This window comes from Rhinoraja longicauda, chromosome 1, assembly GCF_053455715.1.
Source record: "Rhinoraja longicauda isolate Sanriku21f chromosome 1, sRhiLon1.1, whole genome shotgun sequence".
Taxonomy (NCBI): domain Eukaryota; kingdom Metazoa; phylum Chordata; class Chondrichthyes; order Rajiformes; family Arhynchobatidae; genus Rhinoraja; species Rhinoraja longicauda.
In genome coordinates this window covers 115,742,945-115,758,619 of record NC_135953.1, presented here as the reverse complement: position 1 = coordinate 115,758,619, position 15,675 = coordinate 115,742,945, and the positions used below count along the sequence as shown (strand labels likewise).

Below are 15,675 nucleotides of genomic sequence, written 5' to 3'. Positions count from 1 at the left end.
CTCGGGAACACATTCTTCCCCTCTGTTATCAGGCTTCTGAGCAGCACTTCCATAACCTGTGCTACTGTCTGTTTCACCTCTACCCATTGTGGACATTGGATTTTTTCTAGGGGAACTAATGCACTACAAAATTGAGAACTATATTCTGCACTCTGTATCTTGCACTTTGCTCTATCTATTGTACTTAGGTTTGGATTGATTGCATTTCTATCTAGTTTTATCTGATTTGATTGGATAGCAAGGATAGCTATTCACCATAACTTGATACACGTGACCATAATAAACCGATACCTAAAGTTGGACCTTCAGTAACGATGAACATAACAGGATGTCCTCTGCCTTCTGGGTGCAAATAAATCAACCCCCCCCCCTCCAGGTCTTGTGGCACTAATCATCAACTTTGATTCATTATTGAGCCTACTAAAATTATTTTTGTGCCTACTAAAAAGACAAGCATTCTCCATTATGCTAACTTAAGAAAAGGGGTGTGCATTCACATAACAATTGCCATGATCTTGGGATATCTCCAAGTGTATTTCAGAACCAATGAAGCCCTGCTGATGTCACCAAAGTAAAGAACCGTGACTAGACACAAAAAGCTGGAGTAACTCCCAGCGGCATAGGCAGCATCTCTGGCAAGAAGGAATGGGTGACCTTTCCGGGTCGAGACTCTTCTTGAACCGTGACCATCCCTTCAATATATGCCTCCATTATTTTGTATTTATGGACGTTATCCAATTTTCACTTTACGACAGTATGAAAAGGCAAATGAAAATAAAAGAAAGATTACAGATGCTGGAAATGGAAAAAAATAATCAGAAAGTACAAGATGCGGCACGGTAGCGCAGCGGTAGAGTTGCTGCTTTACAGCGAATGCAGCGCCGGAGACTCAGGTTCGATCCTGACTACGGGTGCTGCACTGTAAGGAGTTTGTACGTTCTCCCCGTGACCTGCGTGGGTTTTCTCCGAGATCTTCGGTTTCCTCCCACACTCCAAAGACGTACAGGTATGTAGGTTAATTGGCTGGGTAAATGTAAAAATTGTCCCTAGTGGGTGTAGGATGGTGTTAATGTACGGGGATCGCTGGGCGGCACGGACTTGGAGGGCCGAAAAGGCCTGTTTCCGGCTGTATATATATGATATGATATGATATGATAAATTCAGCAGATCAGGAAACAAGAAATAGTTAACATTTTAGGTCAAAGATCCTTCATCAATTTTCATGTCAGCATGAAACAGTTTAAGCCACTGCTTCAGTTATCCTTCAGCTTTGTTCTAATAACTGGAGAATTTGGTAGGAGCAAATCAAGTCCAATGACCCAGTACTTCAAAGAGATGGTATGGTGAGTCCGGAAAACTTGTTGGTTGTAGAAGAAGTTTATTGCAGCAGCAATATTCGAATACAAAGTTAAACAACAAGGTAAAGGACAACCATCAAAAACTCACTGTCTTCCTTGAAGACTTCTCCGAACTGAACATTTCGGGCGCCAAAAGCGCACATGACAACGCTGGCCAATCAGCGATGTCGCTCTCTGGACCAATCCCTACGGTCGCGCTCACACGTGACCTTTCTGGCCAATCTGAGGGTTCGACGACCCGGACCATTCTCTATGGTCGCTACAATGGGAGGATATCAAGCCTAATCCTGTTTAATTTCATCAGATGTTGAACGTAAGGAGCTAAAAGACATTGAGCTTGTGTTTATTTGCTTTGTATCTTAATTTCCAAGAAGCTTGAGTAAGCTGTTTGGTGCACCATCTGAAATGATCACAGCAAAACCACAACAGTGTGGTGCGGCGATAAGCCCGAAATGAAGGCGGGGAGCCAGGTGTTTCGGGAGGAATTTTATTAGCTGTTGTTCACTTGTCCAGTTGGGTCTGCAAGAGAACGACCCCTGCCCTTTATCCCAGTAGCTAAGGGCCGCCCCCGGACTAGTCCATTCCCGTGCCGAGGGATTCGATAGTGGAATGGCCCGACACTTGGGAGCCGCTACAGGACCCCCCCCAGAACAGGAGGCACGAAACAGACTGGCGGCCGCACAACCTGACCCGACCGCATACGGAAGTCGGCCGACAGAGGCACAGGTGGAGAGACAGGTGGAGGGAGCCGCGAAGGGGGGCGACCTCGTGGCCGAGGCTGGGCAACCAGCACTGGCTGGTCAATGTACAAATGTGCCGGCTTTAACCGGTCAATCGACACGGCCTCTGGCCGGCCCCCCATGTCCAACACAAAGGTTGTCTGCCCGTGCTCCAGCACCCGGAACGGGCCCTCATACGGCCTCTGGAGTGGTGTCCGGTGGGCGTCACGGCGCAGGAAAACATAGGGGCAGTCCCGGAGGGACGTGCGGGCGGGCAGATGGAATGTCCCATGGCGGAACGTCGGCACGGGTGCGAGCCTGCCAACTCGCTCACGAAGGCGCTGTAGGGTGGGTGAGGGCGGTCCCTGCTGCCCCGGTGCCGACGGCACAAACTCCCCAGGCACCGTGAGCGGCGACCCGTAAACGAGCTCCGCTGAAGATGAGGCCAAGTCCTCCTTAGGGGCAGTTCAGATGCACAGCAAGACCCACGGCAATGTGTCCATCCATTCTGGGCCGGAGAGTCGCACCTTCAGTGCTGCCTTCAGCTGCCGGTGGAACCTCTCCACCAGGTCGTTTGCCTGTGGGTGATAGGCCGTGGTGTGGTGCAGCAACCGGAACTGTGGGGTCAGGATGTCCGGGAACTCGGCCACAAGACCCGAGCAAAACAGGAATCCACAGACGACAGGGGGCGTGCAATCGGCTCATCTAGACGCAGCGCGATTGGTTTCATCGTGGCAGCGTGGACCAGGCGCTGCCGCCTGACGTCCACCAGGAGGGAGTGAGCCCGGAGGAAGTCGGCACCGAGCAACGGCTGGGAGACTTCGGCGATGGTAAACTGCCACGAGAAATGACAGGAGCCAAAAACCATCGGGACCGTGCAAACCCCATATGTACGGATGGGGCTGCCATTCGCTGCGGTGAGAACGGGCCCCCGCTTACCAGAACGAATGTCTGCCAACGAAGGGGGCAGGATGCTCAGCTCCCCCCCGGTATCCACGAGGAAGCGACCCCCGGAGCGCCGATCCCAGGTGAAGAGGCGGTGAATCTGGCCGGCCGCCACGGGGACTATTGGCAGCCGGCCCTGACGTTTCCCGGGAACGTGCACGGCTGGCGGCACTGTCGGGCTGCAGCCGGGGGTCTTCGATGAACTGGGTGACTTCTCCAGCCGTGTCCAGGTCGAGGACCCCCACCAGGTAGAAATAGCAGGTGTCGTCCACTGTAATGCCCCGCAGCTGAAATTGGGCCTCCGCCTGCTGAAACCAAACGCGAGGCCGGGCAGTCCAGAACATCGATGTTTAACCCAGACCACTTCAAGAAACAGGGCCCGGTCGGGCTGTGAGGCAGACGGACAGGCGGCTCTGTCTTTTGACTCCATTACGACACCAATGGAGCGTCGGGGTCACCAATGTGGCACGGCGATAAGCCCGAAATGAAGGCGAGGAGCCAGGTGTTTCGTGAGGAATTTTATTTGCTGTCGTTCTCTTGTCCAGTCGGGTCTGCAAGAGAACAATCCTGCCTAAACCCCTGCCCTTTATCCCTGTAGCTAAGGGCCGCCCCCACTAGTCCATTCCCGTGCCGAGGGGTTCGATAGTGGAATGGCCCGACCCTTGGGGGCCACGACAACAGAGGACAAAAGAGAAAGTATGTTAGAGATTTAAAGATTATATGTTACTGATTTAAAGATTGAACGAGATAACACAGTCATGAGTCATACAATGTGGAAACAGACCCTTTGGCCCAAATTGCCCACGCTGACCAACAATACTATTTGTGTGCTAGCCACAAAAAGTAGATCAACAAACGCATATTACAATCGCTCCACATCTTAAATCTCTATTCCTACAGCTATACACTGTAAATGGCTTGATTGTTATCATGTTTTATCTTTCTGCTGACTGGTTAGCACGCAACAAAAGCTTTTCACTGTACCTCGTTACCCATGACAATAAATTAAACTAATCTGAACTCTACATTAGTCCCACCCACTTGTGTTTGGCCCATTTCCCTCTAAACATATCCTGTCCACTTGGCATGAAATTGTCTTTCTCTTATCATATGTTATCCCACCAAGTGGAAAGAGCAGCTCATCCGTCTGCCCCCACATCTATGACAGAGGAATGTGAAGAGCTATTAAAATCTATTCACTACCCAAGCTGTCAAACATCCACTAAGTCACAATCACAGAGTGGCTCTAACTAATCATAAAGGCTGACTTCATCAAACATTTCAGAATAATAAAGCTATTCATTACCCAGGACTCTTTCTCCATCCAATTAAGGCTTAATTGATCAACATTCAATCTCCCTTGGTACCCCTATGTAATGACAATCTATTGATTCCATCCAAAGCCTTTTGGAGGTTCCAGATTCCCACTACTACTCAGTGGAAAAAGTGCTTTTTAATTGGGCTCTGGTGTCCGTCGATCAGGAAACAAGAAATAGTATTAACATTTCAGGTCAAAGATCCTTCGTCAGTTTTCATGTCAGTATGAAATATGCAGTATAGAAAGCTTCTATCTTTCAGTGAATGCAACTATTTTCGAGGAATGGAAGAGTGTGGATCACATGCAGACAGAGGAGATTAGTTTAACTGGACATCATGTTCAATGCGGGCACTGTGGGCTGAAGTTCCCGTGCTGCACTTTTCCATGCTTTATGCTTACTGCACTGGCAGCAACAAGGTATCTGGTCAATATCCAATTTACATTTGGCCTCACTCTGACAGAGGAGGAGGCCCAGGTCAGTATGGGAATGGGAGGGGGGGTTAAAGTGTTTAGCAACCAGGAGGGTGAGGCCCAATGCAAATTGGAGGAACAGCACCTCATATTTTGCTTCGGCAACTTACAACCCAGCACTATGAATATTGACTTCTCTAACTTCAAGTAACCTTTGCTTTCCCTCTCTCTCCGTCCCTCCCCATCCTAGTTCTCCTACTAGTTTCACTGCCACCCTGATTAATTTTACTGTTTGTATGCCTTGTTGTCACCTTCCCAACAATGAACCATTCTACATTTCCTTGATCACCATCTGTCATTTTCGCACCTTACCCATCCATATTTCTAGTCTCCTTCCGCCCTGACTCTCAGTCTGAAGAAGGAACTCGACCCGAAATGCCACCCATTCCTTCTCTCCAGAGAGGCTGCCTGAGTTACTCTAGTATTTTGTGTGTATCTTCTGTGTAAACCAGTATCTGAAGTTCCTTCCTACACAAGGTATCTGGTTATTCACAAAATGCTGGAGTAACTCAGCAGGTCAGGCAGCATCTCAGGAGAGAAGGAATGTGTGATGTTTCGGGTCGAGACCCTTCTTCAGACAGTCTGAAGCGGGGGGGCTAATTTTTCAAGGGCTACCATTAGTTAAAGTTACCCTGCATTACTCAAATCCAGCCTGCATCCCTTAAACTGGGTAATGGATTGTAGTTATGGTCAATGGAGCAGGTGTTCTGGAATTGAAAGTACTTGGGTGACATTCAATAATAAATTAATAGATGTTCCTTGTCGCATTGTTTTCCATGGTTGCATGAGAGGGTGCGCTGCAGGAAATTAATGGAAGTAGAGACTTACTTGTCCTGCAACAGGCCAACAAGACCTGGAGACATGCACTTAAAAGACCATGAATGGTGACAGCTGCAGTGGTAAGGCCAAGAGTCAGTCCCCAAAGTTCTAGATTCATGTTAAATAGGGTTGTACAGAATGGATAGAGGCCATTTGACCCACCACATTTATATCGTCCATCATGTCTGCCTATACTATTCCCATTTGGTTTAATTCTGTATCACGCTACACCTTACTAATTCTAATATCTGCCCAGATGCCTCGTAAATGTTATTAATATCCCTGCCTTCGCCATCTCCTCTGGCAGCTCATTCCAGAAACCAGCTACCCTTTGTGTGAAAGCATAGTGGGTTTCTCTCTTTTCACAAGGAGTGTTCCTTCTCACATTAAACCCAGGCACCACTGTCATGGGAAACCTGGGACTCTGAGTATCTACCCTATTTATAACTTTCATATTTTACTTACTTCTATCATTTCACATCTCAGTTTCCTTTCCTCATGGAAAGCAGTTCCAGACTATTCAATCACACTTTATAATCTGAGCCCTCCTATGCAGGCAGCATCCTTCTGAATGTTTTAGTTTAGTTTAGAGATACAGCGAGTAAACAAGACCTTCGGCCCACTAAGTCTGCACCAACCAGTGATCCCGCACATTAACACTATCCTACACACACTCGGGGCAATTTACACTTATACCAAACACACCTACAAATCTGTACGTCTTTGGAGTGTGGGAGGAAACCGAAGATCCCGGAGAAAACGCACGTGGTCATGGGGAGAACGTACAAACTCCGTATAGACAGCACCAGTAATCAGGATTGAACCCGGGTCTCTGAGGCTACAAGCTCTGTAAGGCAGCAACTCTACTGTTGTGCCACTGTGCCGCCCATGGTGGCACCTTTTGCACCTTCACCTGGTTAATCGCACCTTTCTTATAGTGTGGCTACCAGTGCCTTGGTCATTGAAGGCAGGCATGCCATATTCCGTGTTCATCACCCTGTCTACCTGTGTTGCCACTTTCATAAAACCATGTAATTGAAGTGAAATATCTCTGTTCAAAGAGCCGTCGGAAAATGCATCCGCAGTTCCTTCACTGCTCACCTCAGTAAGAGCTCATTATACCACACACCCATTGCTCTCTACCGATATTTTTTGTCAATATACATTCATATGCTACATTGCATCCTCAAACACTTATCAATATTGCAAGATGAATCTCACAGTTTAGCAATTTTGTTGTGATGACTACATAATTCAATCAGGCTGCACAATGTTCACTGACACACTCCTTGCACTTTTACGACAAATGGGCACAATATCAGGGGTATTGCCTGCAGCCAACGGTTGGTCTCAAGCCCAGTGGTTTAATCTAAACCTCATACAGATGGTGCTGGTCAACTCTGGAACAACCACAACTCTGTGCACAACAGCTGCTGGGGAGGTGGGGATGGGTGCAGGGTTTAAGAATGTAAAAGGCAATGAGATCCTGATGGTCTCTCATTCTCCTCACATTCCAATTCCTCCCACAATCTCTTCTGATTTAAACAATACAGTACGTATAAATGTATACCTGTTCTTCCCCACACACCCCAATGGTCCCTGCTGCATCTTTCTTTTCAGATATCTACAGTCAATAGCAATGGTAGATGAGTGAGAAAGGTTTTGAGATAAAGACATGAATCACATGCTTGAATGCATTCACTCACCAGCTCAGATTCGGACACTGTATTTGTTTATTATTGTCACATGTACACAGATACAGTGAAAGGCTTTGCATGCTATCCAGTCAAATCACAATATACTTGGGTATAATCAAACCTTGAACCAGTACAACAGGTAAAGCAAAGATAAAAAATACCAGAATACCAGAAGATGGTGTTATAGTGTTATCGTGTTACAGTTGCAAAAAAGGTGCAGATGAACAAAATATGCAAGGCATCACAAAATGCTGGAGTAACTCAGCATGTCATGCAGCATCTCTGGAGAGAAGGAATGTGAAGGAATGTTACATTCCTTCTCTCCAGAGATGCTGCCTGGCCTGCTGATTTACTTCAGCATTTTGTGATACCTTCGATTTGTACCAATCTGCAGTACCGACTTGTACCGATCTGCAGTTAATTTCCCCAAACAAAATATGCAAGATCTGCAATAAGGTAGGTTGGGAGATTGCAACTACACCCTTAACTTATGGGAGGTCCGTTAAGGAGAGCTGAAAGGCTGAGTCTGTACTAGGGTAAGGTATGAGAAATTAACGGAGAGACAGGAATAAGGATAGACCAGGGACCGGCTGGCTGTAGGGTGCGCACCAAGTGAGTTCTGTTGCAGAGGACATAATTGAGCAATCTGTCAGGCAGGCCACAAACAGAGGCAAAGTGAAATGCTTGGTTCAGTCTATTGTTCCAGAAAACCCATATAGTGTCAAGCCTGCAGTAGGAGCCTGGGATCGACTTCACACGTTGTATTTTATGGAACGGAGTCAGTCCTGGATGCAGTGGCCAGATCGGTCATCCAACAGGTGAAGCCAACCATATGTAGCTGCTGTTGGCTATGGTGCAGTTTGGAGAATGACACAAGTTGAACCTGAATCCAGCAGTGGACGTTGAGGTGCAACGATAGTTTAATCAAGAAGGAGCTCAGACTATCCCTCATATGACTGTAGCACTTAATAGGACTGACAAGACTCCTCCCTCGGGAAGTGACGCGTCAGCGGCCACATTAAGATAACTGCATGTCCTCTCCAACTGTTGTGTGTCAGCCAGCCAAGACTGCCCTTGTTCACTCCAAAACCAGGCCTTTAGACCCGGAGCTGTTCAAGGTTGATTCTAAGAGCAATCTCCTCTCTTGATAGTCAGCAGCCTTACATAGTTTTACCTCTATTGGTTGAGAAGCACTCAAGGTCAGTTGTCTTTTCTACAAAGATGCTATGGTTTTAATTATGAATTGGGAGTTTATTATTTAGTGCTGGCTTTTACGTTTGGAGGACAGTAGAAGAGGAAGGTACAGTGTTGGTGAAAGGAATCACTTCCAGTGAGACATTCTAAATAATTTCAGTCTTCTGAGAGGTGTGCATTTTATGTTTTTTCTTTGATCTGCAGCTTCAGTAATTTTGTTAATTGTTCATGTTTATTACAACTTCACCAGCTCCCATTTATTGCAGCAGTGAAAGATCGGGCAGGTGTTAATGGAACAATGTCTCACAGCTTTATCTGTTCAATATGTTGCAGCTTTGTAAATATGTTTGTTTCCCACCAATTATAGACCATCTCTGCTGAAGTTTGCTTGTGTAACATTATATTATTGGAAGTTTTGTGCTGTGAATGTACAATTACCTGAAATTGAGCTGAAGCCCCCTCAATTTACTCCATTATGTGGGTCTTCAGAATCAGGAAGCGATAAAACATGGGAACAGAGGGTTCAATCTGCACAGACCATCAAGCACTCAATCACGCTGACCTACATTAATCCCATTTCATTGTCCCTACATTCTCAGTAACTCTCCCCCAGAGTCTACCCCTCATGTATCCATGAGGGGTACATTTACAGTGGCCAAATAAAATAGGTGATGGTTTGGGACCCTTCTTCAGACGGAAAAATGGGCCCAACCCAAAATGTCACCTCTCCATGTTCTCCGGGGACACTGCCTGGCTCGCTGAGTTACTCCAGCATGTTGTGTCTTTCCTTAGTGAACCAGCAGCTGCAGTTTCTTGTTTCTATACTCTGAGAGCGGAGCACCAAGGCACATTCCTTGTATATGCACATACTTGGCCAATAAACTCATTCATTCATTCATTCATTCATTCAGATAAAAGGTTGCTTTCCATTGGCCACAAGCACAGCCTCACAGAACCTCATAGCTCCAGCCACAATTAAATCCTGCCCTTCAATGCTACCTGTGTGGAGTTTGCACGTTCCCTGTGACTGTGTCGTGCAGCAATTTCCTCTCACATCTCAAAAATATATGGGTTGGTATTTTAATTGGCCACTGTAAATGTACCCCTCATGGATACATGAGGGGTAGACTCTGGGGGAGAGTTACTGAGAATGTAGGGACAATGACATGGGATTAATGTAGGTCAGCGTAATTGAGTGCTTGATGGTCTGTGCAGATTGAACCCTCTGTTCCCATGTTTTATCGCTTCCTGATTCTGAAGACCCACATAATGGAATAAATTGAGGGGGCTTCAGCTCAATTTCAGGTAATTGTACATTCACAGCATGAAACTTCCAATAATTTAATGTTACACAAGCAAACTTCAGCAGAGATGGTCTATAACTGGTGGGAAACAAACATATTTACAAAGCTGCAACATATTGAACAGATAAAGCTGTGAGACATTGTTCCATTAACACCTGCCCGATCTTTCACTGCTGCAATAAATGGGAGCTGGTGAAGTTGTAATAAACCTGAACAATCAACAAAATTACTGAAGCTGCAGATCAAAGAAAAAACATAAAATGCTCACCTCTCAGAAGACTGAAATTATTTAGAATGTCTCACTGGAAGTGATTCCTTTCACCAACATTGTACCTTCCTCTTCTCAACCAATAGAGGTAAAACTATGTAAGGCTGCTGACTATCAGGAGAGGAGATTGCTCTTGGAATCAACCTTGAACAGCTCCGGGTCTAAAGGCCTGGTTTTGGAGTGAACAAGGGCAGTCTTGGCTGGCTGACACACAACAGTTGGAGAGGACATGCAGTTATCTTAATGTGGCCGCTGACGCGTCACTTCCCGAGGGAGGAGTCTTGTCAGTCCTATTAAGTACTACAGTCATATGAGGGATAGTCTGAGCTCCTTCTTGATTAAACTATCATTGCACCTCAACATCCACTGCTGGATTCAGGTTCAACTTGTGTCATTCTCCAAGCTGCACCATAGCCAACAGAAGCTGCATATGGTTGGCTTCACCTGTTGGATGACCGATCTGGCCACTGCATCCAGGACTGACTCCGTTCCATAAAATACAACATGTGAAGTCGATCCCAAGCTCATACTGCAGGCTTGACACTATATGGGTTTTCTGGAACAATAGACTGAACCAAGCATTTCACTTTGCTTCTGTTTGTGGCCTGCCTGACAGATAGCTCAATTATGTCCTCTGCAACAGAACTCACTTGGTGCGCACCCTACAGCCAGGTCTATCCTTATTCCCTGTCTCTATGTTAATTTCTCATACCTTACCCTAGTACAGACTCAGCCTTTCAGCTCTCCTTAATGGACCTCCCATAAACTAAGGGTGTAGTTCCAATCTCCCAACCTACCTTATTGCAGATCTTGCATATTTTGTTTAGGAAAATGACTGCAGATGTTGGTACAAATCGAAGGTATCACAAAATGCTGGAGTAAATCAGCAGGCCAGGCAGCAACTCTGGAGAGAAGGAATGTGACATTCCTTTTCTCCAGAGATGCTGCCTGACCTGCTGAGTTACTCCAGCAGTTTGTGATATCTTGCAAATTTTGTGTATCTGCACCTTTTTTACAACTGTAAAGGCCCTGTCCCACTTAGGCGATCTTTTTGGCGACTGTCAAAGTCGTAGCAGATCGCCAAACTATTGTTTTACCCGACGACAATGACCACGACAATGCCGAGTCAGGCCGAGATTACAGCGTCTTCTGAATCATCGCGAAAATTCCCACGCTGTCAATGCTTCTCCAGCGTCCTGGTTTTCGCTGAAATCACTGACAAGTCGGTAAGTACTTGAGAGTTTTGAACTATAACACCTTGTATGGGTTACTTAAAAACCAAGCTTCACTGTAACAAGGAATAAACTGGATTTACTTCCAGTTTACTAATAGCTGTATTAAAAAGTTTTTTTTAAAGTGGTTCAGTGGATTTTTGTGAAAAGTGTGTGGGCATTCTTTGAAAATGTAGGGGAGATGTATATCTGGTTTCTGGGTTGCATATCTGGGTTTGGAGCTCACTTTAAATGTAATGGCTGAGGCCAAAAACATCGCGAAAATTCCCACGCTTACCTGACCGTCAAACTGTCGCCTCCAATCTACCTGTCAAATGTCCTGACGGTAAATAAATTGGTTAAACATAAGAATTTTATGGTATTTTGAAATGACTTTACTTATTTTAATATTATGTGCTTCGAAATGTATCTTAAGAGAACCTATCAAACCTGGGGACAGCATGCGACAGCGCTCGCAATAAGCAACAATACCTGACGACAAGCCAGCTGTCGCCGAGAGATTTCAAACTGTTTGATTTCTCGGCGATGCGCCGAGATCCACTACGATCCACTACGATCTTTGGAAGACTCATCACGATCATGCTCGCGACACCCGCTGTCAGAGTATAGAAACAAGAAACTGCAGCTGCTGGTTCACCAAGGAAAGACACAACATGCTGGAGTAACTCAGTGAGTTAGGCAGTGTCCCTGGAGAACATGTTCGCCTATCCATGTTCTCCAGGGATGCTGCCTGACCCAGTGAGTTACTCTAGCATGTTTTGTCCAACCATTGATGTCACACAGCCGAGACTTCAGTAAACCCAATGTAGGATGGGAATCATCCATTTAGTGCTGTCTGTAGTACAGACCACTGAATAAATGTGGAAGAATGTGGACAGTGCTCTAACTCTCCTTGGTCAGGCAATTTCACACGTTTTGAAAAATCAGACTCAATGGCATTGGCAAACATACATCCCTTTTTGTGGACTGCCCAATTGTTTCCACATTTTCATATTATTAGCACCACCAAGGGCCACATACAAGCTGCAATGAAGATGGAATCATCTTCAATAAATATAGCAAAATATAACAACAAGAAAGGTTTCAAAGGTCTTTCATTGTCACATGTACTAATTAAAGTACAGTGATATGCGAATTACCACACAGATATACGAAAAAAAGCAACAAGACACATAAATACATAAAAGTTAACATAAACATCCACCACAGTGGATTCCCCACATTCCTCACTATGATGGAAGGCAAAAAAGTCCAATCTACTTCCTCTTTATTTCTCCCGCGGTCGGGGCAGTTGAACCATCCGTCGGGGCGATCAAAGCTCCCGCAGCCGGCAGTCGTAACACCCACGTCGGGGCGATCGAAACTCTCGTGTCGGGGCGGTCGTAACTCTCGCGGCTAGGAGTTCCCGAAGTTGGTCTCTGACCAGAGACGGCGGGTTCCGTGATGTTAAGTCCACAAGCACCCACGGTTGGAGCTCCGATGTCGATTCCTGGCAAAGGGATCACGGGCTCTGCGATGCTAAAGTCTGCAGGCGACGGCAGTGGAGCTCTCAAAAGTCAATCTCCAGCAAAGGCCGTTAATTCCACAATGTTAGGCAGCAGTGCGGACGGAGATACGATACAGAAAAAAATCGCATCTCCGTCAAGGTAAGAGATTAGAAAAAGTTTCCCACAACCCCTCCCCCCCACCCATCCCCCACATAAAATAAGCTAAAGAATACTAAAAAACATACTTTTAAACCAAACAAAACAGACACAAAAGAAGGAAAGGACTGAAAGACTGTTGGCGAGGCAGCCATTGCTGGTGCCACCCACGTCTTCATTATTGGTCTTGTGCTAATGAAGGCCAAGTAGAACTTGGCTATTGGCCATGCACATGCACATTGACATCAAATGGCACACAACTCACTGTTGATCTTTCTGGCAAATACCTGAGAGTCAAATGGAGCTTTGGACCCCAGAGGGGTTCCATCTTTTATGTTTCCATCATCAGTGACTGTCCCCTTCACTGCTGTTCCTCGTCATACAGTGAAGTATGTTAAACTGGAGGTCTCATACAAAAAGACATAGACCTGTGCTGTACAGTATGTTGTACACTATTCAAAAGCTTGATAACAGAGTGGAATGAGCCGTACCTCAGTCTGGTGGTGCACACTTTCAATCTTCTGTACCGTCTGCTGTGAAGTATGTTTTAAAGTGCAGTTGAATTTCTGTCCTTGTATATTTGGTGCTTCATAATAACATGTAAATTTGTGTAGAGGTGCCATTAACTTTTGTTGGAAGTAAAAGCCAATCTCATTTATTTCTGTTCAATGTAGATAGAGATCTACATGCTGTGAATTCAGCATAAAATATCTTGTATTTGCATGCAGTCGTTTTTGAGTTTACAAATAGAGTGATAGTTGTGCTTTATTACTTCATTGCCACCTTTCCATTTCTCTTGTTGTAGTCACAATGGTGATGGGCATACCTACAGTAAAGAGGGAGTCGCACAATTACCTTCTGGACACGTTGAACTCCCTTATCTATGAGCTCTCTCCTGATGAAAAGAGAGATTGTGTCATAGTTATTCTCATTGCAGAGGTTAGTTAACTTTTCAATGTTATTGCAACTTCAACGATGTCAATGTAAATTTTATTTTCAAAGGAGGTCAGAAACATTATCATCTATCCATGAGAACTACCAGATGTTTGATATTGTTCTTGGAATTCAAGGTTATTCTATTGACATTTGTCACTAGTCTAATTGTGTGAATAACTCAAAAATGGGAGTGAAGGCACTGCCTGTTAATTATAGTTCATTACTCCATCGATTAGGTATTCAACACAAAGCAGGCATTTCCAATACGCAAACATTAATTGATCAATATTTGCTCTTGCACGATACCATAAAATTTGCTGTGCATTTGAAATACTTTTTGTTTTGGTCAAACTAATTTTCTAAATGGTCTCTGAGCTTGCAGTAATTCTTCAATTATTTGATGGCCTCATTGTTTTGAAAACGCAGACCTCACAAAAAGAGAGGCTCCCATTGTGCAGCTCCCATTGCGGTGGTTATTCTCATTCCCACATTGTCTGGCACAATGGTTCAGATTCTAAGTGGTCTGAAATTATGCTCATTACTTTCCTCAAGAAGTGCAGCTTACAGATATTCAGCAGTCTCAGTGGCATTATTTGTCCATTTCCCCAAGTCGCTAAGTTCAGGCGTTAGCAATGGGTGATCTCTGGTGTTCACCAATAGTGATACCATCAAACAACCTGAGCTCCCATTGAAATAGTCCTAGCAAACCTCTCTCAAGGAAGGGAAAAGCTTTACATTTTATCCAATTGTAAGGATTTTGAAGCCTGCAAAATTTTAAAATGGAATATACAGATAATATAATTATTAAATGAAAGAATTAATCTCCATGCATATAAAATTAGTATTGTTCAAGGCCAAAGAATAGTGCTTGAACTTTGAGTTATGAAATACTGAAGAAACAAAACACTATAATTGCTGGAAATTTGAAATTAAAAACAGAAAATGCTGGAAATATTCAGCAGGTCAGTCAACATTTGTGAAACGAGAAAAATTGAGATAATGTCACATTAACTTCACATCACAATTGACCCGCTCTGATACAATCTGGGTAGGTCATTTATATGTAATTGGTACATTCATTGTCCTGTTCGTGCCGAGTAGGAATTAGAGATGTTGTTCCTTGAATTTCACTAAGCTTTGTAGAAATAAGGGCATAGAAACCAGTGGGAGTATAATGGACAATGTGTTCTTTTCACTAATCTGAATTTCTTGAGGAATTAACATTGATAGCATTGACAATAAAATTAAATGGGGTTATGTTCTGGTTTCCTCCATCACTTTGGATACGGATTGATTGTCTAGAACCTACCAGAATGGAGAATTAAAGTGATTCCTGAATCACCTGGAAACAGGAACCGGATCCCTGGCACTGAAGTAGAGATGGTCCATAGCTTCAAGTGGCTGGTCCAGCAATATGTCCTGGACCAGCCACATCGAGGCAATGGCTAAGAAAGCGCTCCAATTCCTCTACTTCCTTAGAAGGCTTTTGAAGTTCAACATGTCCACATCAATCCTCACCAATTTCTACAGATGCGCCGTAGAAAGCATTTTATCAGGATGTATCACAGCTTGGTTTGGGAACAGCTCCATGAAAGACTGCAAGAAATTGCAGAGAGTTGTGGACATAACCCAGACCATCACACAAACCAACATCTACTCTTAAATCTACACCTCACGCTGCTTTGGCAAGGCCATCAGCATAAACAAGGACCAGTGTCTTTCCAGTCAATACCTTTTCTCCCCTCTTCCATCAGGCAAGAGGTACAGAAGA

At 44.9% G+C, this 15,675-nt stretch overlaps 1 protein-coding gene across 1 annotated transcript in view; it reads left to right on the top strand.

Moving 5' to 3' along the window:
* Positions 1–15,675, top strand: part of LOC144600399 (alpha-1,3-mannosyl-glycoprotein 4-beta-N-acetylglucosaminyltransferase B-like) — a 126,517-nt gene that overhangs the window by 38,107 nt on the left and 72,735 nt on the right. The window contains exon 4 of the mRNA XM_078411988.1: positions 13,774–13,907. Coding sequence (XP_078268114.1) covers positions 13,774–13,907 — 134 coding nt within the window. The remainder of the gene's footprint in view (positions 1–13,773; positions 13,908–15,675) is intronic.